The 16,461-nt window shown below is 39.1% G+C and overlaps 1 protein-coding gene across 1 annotated transcript; it reads left to right on the top strand.

Moving 5' to 3' along the window:
- The first annotated feature begins 375 nt into the window (after window positions 1-375).
- Window positions 376-14,515, top strand: LRRC38 (leucine rich repeat containing 38). The gene is made up of 2 exons (XM_009710127.1): window positions 376-1,111; window positions 14,262-14,515. Exons 1-2 carry the CDS (start codon window positions 484-486, stop codon window positions 14,513-14,515), a joined length of 882 nt encoding a protein of 293 aa, XP_009708429.1. The 5' UTR covers window positions 376-483.
- The last annotated feature ends 1,946 nt before the right edge of the window (window positions 14,516-16,461 follow it).

Here is a 16,461-nt window from a genome sequence, read left to right as displayed (position 1 = left end):
TAGGGCATTGATCCCCTTGATGTAGGCTCATGCAAAGAAACAAAATAAGTGATTTCATCGGGGATTATCACCTGAAGAGCTTTTTAAGCATAAGCTGTTGCTGTCAGAGGCACAGGAGCAGGTGTGATTTCCCCCATTTGCTGGAATATGCAGCAAATATGCAAACAGGCTCTCAGCTTTTTTTAGCTCACAAAAGCAAGGGAGTCCTTTGAAAGATCCTCCGCTTACCCAATCATCGCTGTCCCTTACACTGTACAGCATTACAATATTCTGACAGTGTAAATCCTCACATTTGCCTGCCTCCCTCTTTCCTTCGGTCCCTCTCCCTCCCCCCTCCCAAGACTGCTGCCATCGGATCTGTGATGATATGTGATCTCCTGGATACAATCACACACACACACAAGTACCAGGCACTACTGCTCAGCTGAGCAAAATGTCTTTCTCTTAGAAGTGGTGCTCATCACAGCTTTCAAATCCTTGACGATGTTGCCATGCTTTCCCTTCTGCCTTCTGCCTTTTTCTGTCTTTGTCTGCCTGCTTTTCTTACCGGGGGGTCATTTTTGCCCTGCTGTCTGTAGCTGTATGGACTACCACACCATAGACTGCCGGGATCAAGGACTCCCAAGTGTTCCTAATCCATTTCCATTGGATGTACGGAAACTTCTTATAGCCGATAACAACATTCAGGCGATACCAGCTGATTTCTTTATATTTTATGGAGATCTAGTCTATTTGGACTTCAGGAATAACTCCCTCACCTCTTTAGAAGAGGGCACTTTTAGCAGTTCTACCAAACTGGTTTATTTAGACTTAAGCTACAATAATTTAACACAGCTTGATGCTGGGATATTCAGATCAGCAGAAAAACTGATAAAATTGAGCCTTGGAAACAATAACCTGGTGGATGTGGATGAGGCTGCTTTTGAGAACCTGGAACAGCTCCAAGTGTTAGAATTGAATGACAATAACTTACAAAGCCTAAATGTGGCAGCCCTCGAAGCGCTGCCCTCCCTGCGGACTATACGCTTAGAGGGCAACCCTTGGGTCTGTGACTGTGACTTTGCCAATCTTTTCAGCTGGATACAGGACAATGCATCTAAGCTGCAGAAAGGTAAAGCTCGGTGGCTTACGGTGCAGTATGTACGTTTCTCTGTATGTGTGTCTTGGAGGGAAGGAGGGTTCTTGGTCAGATTGTCTGTGTGCTGCCTGCAGTGACCCAAACTGCATTTTGGTCGAACTGTAATTGCATGCTTTCAACAAATGAGTCCATTAAAATGATGTTGGCTTCCTTTTTAGCAGCAGGTCCTCCTCCCAGTTAAGAAATAAAATTTTAAAATAAAGCCCTAATAATTGTGATTTATAGACTAAACTTACCTAGGCAGTGAAAGAGCCTTTTCAAATCATTCAGCCCAGAACTGGTTCTCTTCCAGACTTCATTTTCTCTCTGGTAAATATATTTTCTACAATAAGCCCTTTGAGCAGCTAGATATTCTGTGCCAGCTCCTTAGGAAAACTGATTTTTCTCTCACTTTACTGATCAGCTATAAAGCTGATACAGAAGAGTTAAATCCCCATTTTATGCAACTGTGATTGTCAGCCCTTTCCTGGAACGATTTTGTTCCAACACTGTGTTTGAAACTCTCTTCAGTAGCTTGATTTGGGCTCTTTTCATTAAAATAGCACTGCTTCCAATATTAGGAATAAATTGAAATGGCTCTGGAACACCGCAAAATGCAGGATATATAATTCTCATATTTGGGCCAGTAATTTTCAGAAAAGCAAAAGTATTAAGTCTGCCATGTATAGGGAATCCAGACTCTTGCTCCATGTTTCCCACCTGACCCCAAAGCCTCTCTTAATCTAGCTTTAGGAGGAGATCATCTCACAGTTCATGCCTCCCAACAAGCACAAGGGCATAAGCTCATGCCACTGAGCTGCCCAGCTGCTCGCAGAAGGCAAACTGCTTGGAGCATAAAAATTTTGTAAGGGCTACAGAGGGTATTCAAGGATTGCCTGACATGAAATCTCTGGTGTCTGGGCTGTGTCTGGGGGGGTGGGGGTGTCTGTGCAGAGGATGGTGAGAACTAAATGGCTGGGGGAGAAGAGCTCAGGGCTGAGGTAAAGTAACTGTTTCTTTGAATTCAGACAAAAAGAGAGAAGAACACAGTGAGCCTACAAATTTCAGAGGTCTGTTCTCTCCTTTCTTGATTGTCAGAGTCTGTAGTCAGTATTCAGGTTGTTAGTATGCTCATGACCTTGGGCAGCATTTTGTTAATATACTGATCTAGGTTGCCCTAAATATTCTTAGCTGTAAAACAGTTGTTTTAAGGAAGAATTCATTTGAGGAAAGAGTGTTGGGTTTTTTCCTGTCTACCTCAGTGAAACTTTCATCTTGTTTCTTTCTCAACTAATCCTAGGCCTGTTCTCCCACTTTCCCTGATGCTTTATCTAAAATTTGCTCTATTTGAACCAAGTATTTGCCTGTCTCTCATGCTAAACATCAGTTCACTTTCCCCGTGCTTTCCATCTCTTTTAATGAACTTCTAGCTCCTTCCCTTTTATCCAGACTGAGTCTGTTCAGTTTAAGAGTCTGTCCCAGCCCATCTCTCTTTTCTCTTCTGCCCTGTCAGTGTTTTAAAGCGTATCTGAGCTTATGTCTGGAAATCTCAAGTGCTTGAGCTTTCCCATAGAATTGCCAGTGTTCCCCAGTGTTTTGCAAGCTTACAGATGCTTTCTTACAGTGTGTTCTCTCATCCACAGTTGTGTTTTGGTCAAAGAGCTAAAAAATGACTAGCTTATCTGGATCTTCCAAACTTTCAGTTAGATTTGATTTGGGAAGACAAGTAGAGAAGGTGCAAATATTCAAATGGTTGCTTTTATCAGAGCTGTCCGGCCAACACAGCCTAAGCAAATGATTTACATTTGTTCCCAGAAGCAAGTCCCCTTATATCTTTGTAGGCAGTCATATCAGTGAGATCTAGCGCATGTATGCAGAAAAGTGTGTGAAGTCAGCGTTTTCATTGCTTGTTGTGAGCTGCTGCCACAAGAACACTGGCTGTCTCCTTTTAATAAACTAGCAACACATTATTAATGAATGTGAGGGCAAAACTAAACCCAAAAAGGAAAGACTCTCTCAATGACATTTTAAAACCATGTCGCCACAATTAAGTGCTTTTCAAAAGAACTTTTGGAAAGTCAGTGTAAAACTAATTCTTAGAATTATGATTTTATTGCATTTTATATCCAATTTTCAGTTTTTAATGATGTCACGATGTTATACCCATTAGGAACCTATCACATTAGCATTACTTGTCTGGATATGCTTGTCCAAAGCCACGAAGCCTTTTGTGGGAGGGGTGGGAAGAGCAACTCACAGAAAGATTCAGCATTCAGACTCCCTAGCTTCCTCATGCTCTAAGGCTGGAGACAGAAGTATCCTTGCAGCAAACACATCAAGGTAAGTAGGGCAGCAGGCATTATGTCTGGAAGGAAATAAAGGGGGGGGGAAAAAAGGATAGGTACACATTTTCAGGGTCCAAGAAAAGAGCTTAGTTATCTTGGCAGCATGCTTTTCCTTTATAATTCTGCAGCAGCTCAAGCATTTGCATTGCATGGCCTATACAAATGGGAAATGCAGAAAGGAAAAAGGAGTTGAGTGGTGGTTTTCTTCTCTTGGTTTTTTGTAAGAATAAGCTGTGACTAGCAGTACGGCCTGGTCCCATGGCAGATTGAAGTTCCCCAGCCTTTAAATGGCAAACCTGGTAACCTGGGTTTACTGAGAAGGCAAACAGTGTAGAAGGGTGAATGAGAGTAAACTTGCATCGGTGATCCCTAGTCCTTTCATGAAAAGTACAAAGCACTGCAAAGAAACTGAAGTACACTGTCATGTGTCTTATGCTGGCTTGGGATGCTTCAGAAAGGGTTAGACAAGAAAGGATGTGCCAAAGCGGAGCAGCAGCATGCTCCAACCAGTCTGTGATGAACTAGGATCTGGGCTGCCACTTGCAAGGGTCACTGTAGCATAGCAGTCCCTCAAAATTCAGAACTGGTAGCAAGAAACAGGAGATAAATGGCTGGGAGAAATGTATTGACAGATAGATTTAGGTTCTGGGCATTCATTTTGATTCCTCACTTTGAATGACACTTAAAATAGTTTAATGTGCCCTGTCTGTGTGTCTGAGAGAAATCATTCAAACTGTTAACTATTTACGAAGCCCAGCTGCTGTTCCACCTTTTAATTTTAGCACTGCAGTAAAAAGGCATGTTAGTCACAGCTGCCCTTGGTTTTTTTGCACAAGAAACACCAAGTTGATTTAAAAATTGGAATTTTTTCAATGTGAACTGAAATCTCAATAATTGATCCTGAAGCTCTCTACCTCTCTGATTAAGGTCTCTGGAGAACTCGGTGATCTGAACAAAAGCCATACTTCAAGTCATTAGTTTTGTGAAAGCCAGGTCTATTTTCTTTCTGGCATGCTACCAGAAATAGCTTGTAAAGTTCTAACTTACGCTGACCTGCCTGACTAGCTGACCATAAAGCCTCTTCCCAGCTGAGCTGCCTTTGCACATCCAACTTGTCACTTCACACAAACAACTGGGATTTGAATCATTTTACAGATACCAGCATTTATTTGTCTCACCTAAATTTCTAAATAAAGGCTTAATTAGCAGTAAGTGAATACTCTTGCATGCCAGACTTGCAGGCAGACTTATTAAAGAACTGCACTAAAAGTTTTGCAATTAAACTCGGCACTTTGCCTGCAATCAAACTTAGTACTTTAAAACATTTTTATACTCAAAGAGATATTAAACCCAGCATTTTCATCAAATTCAAAACCAAACCACATTTTTTCCCCTCTGATTTGGTTATTCATTCATTAAAAACAAATTAGTGTGTGTAGTGCAAAGCAGACAACAAACCATGAAGATCGGTGGAATGTCGATAAGTGGAGAATATATAACAGTTGTTCTTTTTCCTAAGGAAGGCAAAGCATTCACTATGGGTCAAAATTGTTAAGCTCTAAAACTTAGGAAGATTTTCTGTAGAAGGACATTTGATTTTTATAGGCATTTGGTATGCCTGAATGGCAGCCTGGTGGCTGGTGATTCATCTTAAAGGCTTCCCATTAGGAGGAGCATGGAGGTTAAGAATATTGGATAATTTTGGGGAAATGGAAAAGTTGCTCTAAGATCTCTGTCCCTTCAAAGATAGGTATAAAAACACTTATGGAAGGTTCTACTCCATGGGGGGCATGCAAACTCTCAGAACAAAAATGTCTTGAAAGAACAAAGGTCTAAGTTGGTCTTAAACATATTATTCAAAGGATTCAAGGAAATCATACATCTGATGTGTATGCTATTATGTTCTATCCTCTGCTTGCCTATATTTGATCCATCTTGAATTTTACAAAAAGCGATTGACAAGGCTGACATTCTCTAAAGTGAGAATTGGAGAAAGCAGAGGAGGAAGAATAGAGTTTGTTTGGACTCTGACAGAAGAAATTAAGAAAAATTATTAAAAGCAAGAGAGGTACTGAATATAGGGAAGGATGGTTATAGGTTGAGTTAATTTTGGGGGCATAATGTTTCAAAATCTTTAATTCAGTGAAGTCTAAGGAAATTTGGCATTCATTTTTTGAGATCAAGAGTCACCTTTGAGATTTCTTGCATTTTCTGCTTCAATGGGAGCTGGAAATGCTATAAAAATGCACTCAGCAATTTCTCATATTTGGAAGTGCTTTCTTCTGCTTTCAGAGCTTGTTCTGTGTCACGTTTTATCTTGGCTAAAAATGCACTTTTCCTTTCTTGCCTCATCTCTTAACCTACTTTTTTTTGTAGTACTGTTTGAAACTCGGGGCTCATCCAGCAAAAAGTTGGTCCTGGTGCACATGACATACAGAACTGGGGTTTATGAACCTTTCCATTTCAGTACTTAAATACAAATGGCTTTGATGGAATAAATTTTTGATGAGAGGCACTGTTTAAAATTAGCACGTAGCACTGCAAAAGGCAGTTCTTGATCCCCTCTGAGGATCCATCTCGGTGAAGGGACTGGATTCAGCTAAAATGCATGTAACAAAGAAATACAAGTAGTCTGCGATGGCCATGTTGAAGTGCTTTGTAGGGATCTCTGTTGCTGATTTTTGCTTTCTGTGAACATCCTTTGGGCAGCTGTGCCTGTGACCTTGTTTGCTAATGACTAATGCATTTTTAACATTACTTTTAATTAGTGTTTAAGTATTCCTTGGAGTGTGACTAGTGTTTCCTTTCTGTCATCTTGCCCTCGTTTTGCTGCTTACTTTTTTTCTTCTCAGTGTCTTTGGAAAAAACTTTTGGGGAAGTTGTGTAGTTTCTGGGATTGCAAGAAATAGTCAGCATCTATGCTTTTTGTGCAAGATGCAATGGTTTTTTCTCAACCTTTTGTGTTTAATATGTACTGTTTATGTTCCCTGCTATCCATTGCAAGAATGATAATTTTTGCTGCCCTCTATTAAAACAGTATTAGAAAGCCTTTTAACAATTTGATGAGAAGGTTTAGACTGAGAATTTTGATGGATAGCCTGTGTGCACTGGTGTTTCCAGAAAGGCTTGAAAAATTCATTCAGAATTGGCCAGCAACAGAATTCCAAATCGATTTGTGCTGCCTGTGTGATCAATGAAGGAAACAGATGTTCTGAATGTTGGAAATTAAAGTAGCATGAGTTTAAGTGAGGATCAGTGTTAGACTTCCCTGTTACAGAGGGGATTAGCTGGCACAGTGTCAGTGCACCATCCTGCTGCATGCCAACATTTATGTTCACACCACTAGAAGCAGAACTGGTAAAAGAAGCCTGAAGAAGACAGAGCTGGTTCTACTTGCAGAACTGTATCCTAAAGCAAGGTAACTGCTGAACTTTACTGGAAGAAAGTTCATTAGTGGCAGCAAATCCCTTGTCACAACACAAAGGCCATAGCTAGGACTATGTTTTCCTTTTCATTTGGTCAAATGTTGCTCCACTTTGGAAAGTTGTGTGCACAAAACTACGAATTTTTAAGATACTCAAAGAGGTGTTTAGTGCCAGTACTGACACAGATGCTGTTTAGCTACTTTCAAGACTTCTGTAGCTAGTACCGCCTCAATATGGATGGATAGGTAAATTCTGGTAAAGTGGCATAGTTCCAGGTAAAGACTGTCTATGCAAAAGACTAGGAGAGAAGGATGGCAGTGAAAGGAGGTAGGAAAAAAGCAAGAGCAGATGACAATGAGACTGTAAGCAGCCTTCTGGAACAGGAGACTCAGACTGAATTCAGTACTAAAAGCAAGCAGTTACAAGACCCAGAAGTAATCAGTGTAGTGAGAAGAACGGAATGATTTTTGTAAGCCTGTTTGAAAGACTGTGCCATGAGGTGATCATTTCTTGCTTCTCAGGCTCTTTCTATAATCCCATTCCAATCTAAAATCTATTACTAAACTTACTCTGTAAATAAAATGTCTTCACTAGTCCAGGCTTTATAGTAGCCCTGGGCTCACTGAAAATGTTAAACATTATCTTCAAAACAAAGCATCATAATTACATGAGAGGACAGGTTTCATTTGACCTCCTAACCTAACTAAAAGCCAGTGAAACAACTGAGCATTTTGTAAGTCCTTGTGACTTATCATTCTTTATCAGTACCTATTTATTCATCTGCTAAGTAGAGAAGGATGCCTTAACTTCATGTACTAATATAGAAACAGAGCAAGCTTCAGCTAGAAAGGACAGGCTGTTCTGTCCATTACAGCCATTCGGTTCTTCCCCGAGTATCATGCACATGCTAGCACATCACTAGTACAGAACATAATACCAGGTTTTTTGGAAAGGAATTAAAAGCCTTAAGACATTTCACACATTCAGCAGCTTTTATTCTGTTCAAGCAGAAACTCCTAACAGAAATTAGATTCCGTAACAAATGTATCAAATCTGTTTCTATATATACACATGTATAAAAACATAATTTGATATCCTAGTCATTTTCAGTAAAATGATCTGACTGCCACTGGCTTTTCACTGTTTCTTCCACCTTAAGGTTTTTTTGAGTACTTCCATCTTTCATGGATTTGAAGATGTCAGGACAGCATTTGTAGATGTGAACACCTAATGTTAAACTTCATATTTAGACATTGAGACAAACCGTTAAGTGCCCTCTAATGTTGATCTGTGCAACTCTAGGGCACTTAGTCATAAAAAGTTTTATTTAGGGACCTAAATCTAGGCTTCAGGATTTTTTAAGCCTTACTGTTCTGATAGCTTGAGGCTATTTCCGATGAAATTTCATGTCTCTTCAGAGGCAATGCCTCTCTCACTGCTTATTAATACATCTAATACATTAGTGACAGTGTTTAAGTAGACTAAAGAGAACTATAGCTGGAGGCAAAATACCATACAAGAAATAAAATGCCACATTTAAACACTTCAAGTCTGTGTCAGCTACATTCAGCAACATGAGAGAACAGCTAAATTCCACCCAAAAGGGCAAATACCAATTTTACTTTTCAAAAACAAACGAAAAAAAATGAAATAGCATATTATAGTGCTCTTAGATTTATTGTATAGATAGTAATGAACACATGTGCATGAAATTCACTTAAATGTTTATGGCTTCAGATATTTTTCTGGATGTATTTCCTATACATACTACTGTATGTATGAGTGGGCATTTTCATTATCTCATACTATTGTTCATTGCTGAATGAGGCAACTATTTCTCTTGATACCTGCTTTTGTGAACTGTACAAAGACCCAACAGAATCGAGGCCTCTTTTTCTGGTTTTTTTTTTAAAAAAAAAAAAACAAAACTGAGCATCCAAAATTATAGCTGCAAAATCTCACCCTGAGGGTGAACAGACAGACCATAATATTGAAGTAATAATGAATTTCAGAAGTTCTCCAATAAAAGACATAGTTAGCATAGGTATTAGAAATAAGCAAAGACAGAAATACACAAGGAGTCCCTCAAAACAGAGTCAAGTAGACCTGGAGTAAGTGACACCTCTTGCTGCTTGTCTTTAGCTGGAGGAATATAAGATGACATTCACAATACAATATGTCAGCCAATATATCTAGGGAAAACTCGTGTCAGATCCAAGAGCAGGCAATTTCAATGCACTCAATGGTCCAGCCAATGTACTGTTTGAAAATTCCTGATCAAACAGTACCTTAGGAGAAACATGGTTGAATTATGGCTACAAAGTACCAGCAGAATGCTAATGAAACTTGGTATCTGGGTTTTTGTGGATTTTTGGGATAGGAAGATCAATACAGTTATAACTTGGGGCATTACAGCATTGTCAGTATGTTTTCATTAACTTACAAGGACACTATTAATTATTTGTATAAAGGCTCGTTTCAGGCTGCATCCATTTTCTAAGAGCTTCATTTTTACAGGGCAAGTATTTCATCCTCTGACTCTGCAAGACAAGAAGGCCTGTGCATAGTCCTTTACAGAAACAAATGCAAAGTGTTTATTAGGCGCTAGCTGCAGCTTAATTGCCTGCAACTTATCGTCAAGTATTTATTGAAGTGCTAGACTTCACTGGGGTTCTAATTCTCTAACGGTAAGGCATCTCAAAGTCATATTGTTCTAAAACCTATTTAGGGAATTTCATTGAAATAAACTCTACCTAGAACCCTCCTGCATCACTTCTTTATAAACACAAACACATGTATCTTTTTTTTCCTTTTTAAAAATATACCTCTACTTTTAACATAATGGTTTTGGAATTCCAGCATTTTCACACTTGCTATGTTACTTGGATGATCTATTCCTCAGGGTACAGACCCACATTTTCATCTTATCTTATTTTTTCAGTGTTAAGAGACAAGCCTATATAGAATCTAGCACCTCTCCCTTGACTGGAACTTCAAAGCACTCCCTTTTGAAAAGCAAACAATACAATACAGCTTGCCAGTATAGTACATCTGCTTCTTCAGATGACATAGCAGAAAGATACAGAGCGTGTGACATTGTCCTTGGGACAGCTGGAGTTGTTACAGGTAATGCGATGGCCCTGACCAAAATACCATAAGCTATATATTTATAACACACTCATCGTTTCATTTACAGATTTATTTGGTATGAAGAAACAACTCTTTGAACATGTTGTGGGAGCACTGAGATATATATATATACACACACTATCATCAAAGGTTTTCTTGATGCAGCCAAGCAGTAAATATCAAACTTCTTTGAGATACCCTTTACAAGAAGCCTGGCTGATTTTTTTTTAAGAATAAGTTGAACAAGTTCTACAGGATTTAAAAAAACAAAACAACAAACAAGCAAACAACAACAAAAAACCCAAACAAACTATTAAAAAATCAAACTATAAAAAAATTATTCAAGTGTGTGAAAGTGGAGCAGTAAGGTTAAATGCCACCCTCCTGTCCTCTGGAAGTCTTGTGTGTGAGGGGATGGACAATTTGATTGAGCCAGTCTACATGCAACAGAATCACCCAGAGATAAAAAACACACCTTATAATTAATACTGATCACTTTATAGAAGCCTTTCTTTAGCTCGTTGCTCCTGCAGAGGGTGTATGATGACCTGGGATTACTTCCTGCCCAAGCAGAGAACAAAATTGGATCGACTGCTAGGCATGAATGTAATAGAGCAAGTGGAGTACAGAACCTCTATTCTCCACACACACTGGATTCTCGTGTCACAAGAACAATCTCATTTTAAAGAATCTAACATATTGCTATGGAAGGAAGCAGATTAAATGGTATTGTTTGTGTGTCATCTTAAGCAGACGTGCATGTGACCTTCAGATTATGATGTTTTCAGGTCAGCAGTTAGAAGCTCCGGTGCAATAATGACTGCATTAGCTTTGGGAAGAGAAATTCCTTGTGCCACCAGAGATATAGCTGCTAGTCTTGCTACTCTTACAAATGAACAGTTTGTTCCAAATTCTCTTTGGAGTCGAAAGAAAAGCTTCCATTAGCTGTATTGGGTTTTGCAATAGTGTCACGACACAGCAAACAAACAGTCACTGAACAGGATGGACTAATAAATGTTCCTCTGTCCCTCAGTCACTGGCATGTCCTTCCACTCCACAGTCGTCCTAGGTTGCTTCCGGCACAATTTTAGCGGCCTACCTTGTGTGTGGATAGGAGAGGTCAGTTCATTGCTGTCTTGTTGAAAAGATGGTGCATACGCAGGGTGGCTGAAACTATAGCTGGGAGCTAGCAAGGCTTCTCTACTGGCCCCTAGTTTATGGTGCTGTATTTTGCCTATTGGCTTGTGTTATTCTCAATGACTAAGAGTTCTGTAAAAAGGTGAGACTAAGCTAGCATGTTGGAGTGTCACAGAATAAAGCAAATAGAAAATTCCCATCTAATCTATTTGGTTTGAGAACATGACCTAGATTCCAGTACCCATGGCTACATGGAAAGGAGCTTTTTTTATTTCTTGTTATTGTGTAATCGGACTCAAAATCATTACAGTACACTGATTCTCATAACAAGAAATACCCTCTAAATGACTTGGTATGCTGCAGATGCTTTTCTATTTGTATTCTGTATATTGTGATGTTAGGTGAAAGTGTCTGGGAAACAGAACTAGAGCTCACAGTCTACAGGCTCAATTTTGATCTATGGCACAACTGCTGTTGGTAACGCTAATAAGTGGGCTCTTACTTTTCCATCTCTAGGATCCTGGGCAAATACTACCATACTAAGTTATTTCTACAGGCAAGGGATGCAGTATGTAGAACTGCTTAGAACAATACTTTTCTTTTGGAGCCTTTTTTGCTCTGTCTCTTTCTTTGTAATATATTCTTTTTCTACTTCCTTATGGAAGCTTAGATCTGATACTTCAGCTCATCAAGACCACTCCAGCACAGATGTTATTTAAAAAGCTGGCAGGTGAGGACACTAGAGAATTTCTTTTGCGGTTGATCAGAAATAGAAAAAAAGTAGAGTTGTTTATGGTCACCTGTGCACTCTTTCTTTAGACATGCTGTAAGCACGGCTCAGCTGCTATGAAACCAGCAGTTCTTGTGAGGTCTCAACAGCTATTGTAGTGATTTTTTTTACAGAATCATAGTTGTATAGAAACTTGTTTGTTCTTGTGCTTGCTACAAGTGAAATAGAATTTGTATAGGTGCCATATTCGCTTGGACCAGGCTTTTCAGCCAAAATACTGCGAAGATCTTTTCCTGTTAGCAAGGAACTTCCTCTTCAAATGAATTTGTTATGTTACATTCATTTTCTTGCTGTTTCTACACAACAGCAGTAACTGCTTTGATTACTGTCAACTTCATGTTGATTAATTGAAAACTGTGTGCTTTTTAAAATCTGATTAAAAAGACACAGGTCTTGGAATTCCAGCCTATGGCTTTTTCATTCCTCCCATATTTCTCATCGTTTTGAACAGGGAAGGCTACCCATTTGCGTCCCCTTTTGCTTGTTACTCTCTTTATACCCTAGAGTTGCTATTCCCAAGTCTTGATGTAAAGAAAATATGGACTCAGTGAACAACTTTCACTTCTTTCAGTAGAAAGGTTTGTAGAAAGAGCTCTATCACAAGCTATAGAGTGCAGGAGTGTGTACTTTCTCTAGCCACCCGTGCAGTCACAGGCATGCTTAAGTGCTCCAGTATGTCAGCTTGTATACAAGACTTGATATATATCAATACTGCAGGTTCCAGATTTCCAAAAATCTCAGAGGGGGTTTGAAACCATGTGGCTCCTTTACCTTCTGGGCCAGTTCCATAGACAGGAGGTTTCATAGATCTGCAAAGCAAGTTGCCTCACCATCTGGTATATATTGCCAGTGCACTCCAGGCTCAGAGAAAAAAATGTAGCATGTATTCAGGTGGCAGTCTGCCTAGAGGAAACCATTCAGCCTTGGGCATGCTGACTGTTGTCCTGTTCTGCCGGCAGTGTTTATTACCTTGTCAGTGAGAGGAGCATGAGAGAGAGGGAAGGCAACAGAACTTTATGTAAATACAACAGATACAGGGTGGCTTTTCGGGATCAAAATTTAGTACAATCATCATTACAAGTTCAGGTAAGCCAGGATGATAATCGGATCTGTGGTAGACTTAGCTAAAATTCCCTCTCAAGTCAACGTAATAGCTGGGCTGGATCCAGGTAACTACTCAGGTTTGCACCACTAACCCCAGGTGCCTGGGTTTAATAGAAAACATCATATGCCATAGCTATTCAGCCAAAAGAAAAATGGGATTCACAAAAGCAGAGGAAATCTTATCATCACCCATTCCTTAAAGTGACATAATGGTTATATGGTAGAGCTGTGTGATGGAAACGCCCTATACGCCATGTGCACGTAGCAATGCAGAGTCAAAAACTGGGAGTCCATTCTGTGATCATTAGCAGACAAAGAATAAAAGTGTATCAAGTAAACCAGCAGCGGTTCTTGCGTCATTAATACACAATTCTTGTATTTCCCCTCTACATTCATCTCCTTAAGAGCAAGATAAAAGCTATCTTGCCAACAGCCATACAAACTTAATTCATTTCATTATTTGTTCCATTCTAGCCCTGTTAATATGCTTTCCTAGTTTTCCCCTGTTGTGAACGAAGAGAGAGTTGGGCATGTGCAGTAACTGTATGCTTTTACTGTCCAATATCAAACTGTATTCTTACCAGTTTTTAAATTTTTTTCTTTCACTATGAAGAACCCAGCTCTAGGTATTCTTCAATAATGTGTGGAGGAATAATATCTGCTAGTCTGCATGTTCTTATGACAGTCAGAGAGAAAAGGTGAAAGCAGGTCATAGACAAACAAGCATCCATTAAACCTAAGCTGTTGTTTTGACCAGAAGAAAGAGACAACTGTGGTTTTGGAACTAGTGGAAAAAAGTAGTGTAGGAAGGCACCAAGGTGTGGAAGGAACTTCAGTATTCCTGTTAGCCTGTTTTGGGGTCAGAATTTTTGTTCAGATGGAGTAGCTGGGAAGTGCTTCCAAGTCTCCAGGCTTAGGTGCATCCAGGATTCAACAGTCACTTTTTTAAACCCTCAAAATCATGGTCCTAGGTCATACCTGACCTCCTGGAAGACTGAAGGCGAAATAACTTAATTTCCAGGAGCCACGCAAGGGGGTTATGTAATGGCTTTTGGACAGTGACAGATTTTGTTCCTTTTTTCCTGAATTTTGTACAAATTCATAAACCTAAAATTAACCCTAAAACTTTTCTTCAGCCATTCAATCTATGACCAGAGCAACAGAAGGATTCATCAATATTCTGCTGACTTGTTTCCCTTTTCTCTTGTTTGCAGGTCTCCATGAAATCCAGTGTTCCCTGCCTGTAGAAAATAGAAGGATCTTTCTGAATGAATTATCTGAGGTCAGCTTTAGTGAATGCAAATTTAGTTTGTCATTGACGGACCTTTTTATCATCATCTTCTCTGGAGTCGCAGTCTCCATTGCTGCTATTCTGTCAAGCTTCTTCTTAGCAACTCTAGTACACTGCTTCCAAAGATGTGCTCCCAGTAAAGATGACGATGATGATGAAGACGACAGTGAGGACTGAACTTAGTCTATATACTTAAGTTTCCTTGGTTTATAAGTTACTAAATCATCAGCCAAAGACTAGGAAGAAAACAAGTAGAGTAAAAGCTTTAAACATGAATTAAATGAAATCACAATGTGTAAGGATCCCTTCTAATCTCATGATGGTTACAGGTAGGAATTAGAGTTTGCTGCTGAGACTGTTAGCTTTGCTTACTTATGTAACCTGATGCAATGAAACTGGGTTAATTTCTATGATCCTTAATGAAACACTGCATTTAAATTTGAAGATTGGAAGAAAAAGGGGGAAAGGCAAAAAAAAAAATTCCAGTGTTTTAAAAGACTAACTCGCAGCTTCCAGATTGCCCTCCTGATGAGATGCAGATTTCTCTAAGTCCTTAATAGCTTGTTCAAATGCGCTTTGAAAAGGACTGGCTAGATGGAGGCATTTCAGCTGGAAAATACGGAAGCAATTTAAAATAGCGTCCTTCCTAGATCTAAGTAGTGGCAGATTTTATCAAGCTCACGCAACTTTATAAGTAACAGAATGCAAATAAAATGATTCCTAGACTTGTAGAAGGCATTATAGGATGGTTGGCATTTTCTGTCTGCAAATGTTCTCTATAAGCATTCATCCTCCATTTAATGACAGCAGTTGCAGGCATCATTCAGCCAAAACCAATTTTTTCTGTAAGCGGATATGATTCTAGATCTGAGTCATCCACTGCAGCTGCCTAGCACCTCTTTGGTCATGGCACAAATACTAAATATAACATTCTTTTGCATTTTTAGATGCAATGAAGTAAAGGATTTCCCTTCCTGGTAATGCTAGGCACAAGTTACTGTTGCAGTATCCAGTCCATTTAGTTATTTTAAAACACTAAGGGCTATATTCTGCTCCTGATTATACTACAGTAACACAACTGAACACCATGATCTAAATTGGCAACTGTATAAACAAGAGGGGAATCTGGCCCAAGGTGTTTCTGACTGTATTATAGATTTGTCAAAACTTGAGCTCTTCTATACAACAGTAGATATTTTTGTTAAAATTAAAAAAAGACATTTATTACAAGAGATTTTTGGAATAGTGCTGGACAGCTTTTTAGGATAAGTATATTTTTTAAATATTTGTAATGGAAATATTTTTTTAAAGCTCTGTGTATTTAAAGTATTAGCTAGAGTAGCTGTTGGGGCTTGAAGTAATGAATAACATAGTAATAAACAATCTAAGGACTGTATGCTATTATAAAAGAATTAGATCTGATAAAAAGTAGCATCTATTTAACTACTGTAAATGCTATTATTTCTTTAAAAACACTCTTTGGTTTAAAATATTGCCTTGCTCAGTTAAAACGAATGGTTTTTTTATGGACAGTTCGTTCCAAATCTCTTGTGTCTGTTGTGCTAATTGTTCAGGCAGACAGGAGTGAATTCCACTGTGTGCGTTAAGGGGTGACACAGTCGGGTAGACAGGGTATGAGGTTAGGGCTCAGCACTCCTGGGGGTTGTCCCCACCTAACAGTGATCGGCTAGAAGACTCTCAGCAAATCACTATCTGTCTGTGCCTCAGTTTCACTACCTATAAAATGAAGATCATAATAACTATTTATCTTTCTCAAGTGCTTTGAGATATGCAAGGGGGGGGCACTATATTGGGGCTATGTATAATGATTATATATGTTAGGCTGAAGCAGATGTTATGCAGCAGGTCTAATCTGATCTCGTATCAGCATGACTTCACTGACACCAGTGGAGTTACTCCATTGGCTAACAGAGTTTGCAATGGAGTTTGCACCATGTTGAGGTCAAACCCAGGACAAGAGTGTTTATTTCTGTTACCTCTACAGCTTATTCAATGTGATGTAATGCTACCATTAAGATTATTATTTCTGAAAACACACTGAAACAGAATTAAGTAGGACAGTGAGAGGCTATTCTGTATCAATACTGTCTTATTCTGATTCT

This window comes from Cariama cristata, unplaced genomic scaffold (assembly GCF_000690535.1).
Source record: "Cariama cristata isolate BGI_N322 unplaced genomic scaffold, ASM69053v1 scaffold941, whole genome shotgun sequence".
NCBI classification, from domain to species: domain Eukaryota; kingdom Metazoa; phylum Chordata; class Aves; order Cariamiformes; family Cariamidae; genus Cariama; species Cariama cristata.
Note: the sequence above shows the minus strand (reverse complement) of the source record. Positions and strands in the feature narration are given on the sequence as shown.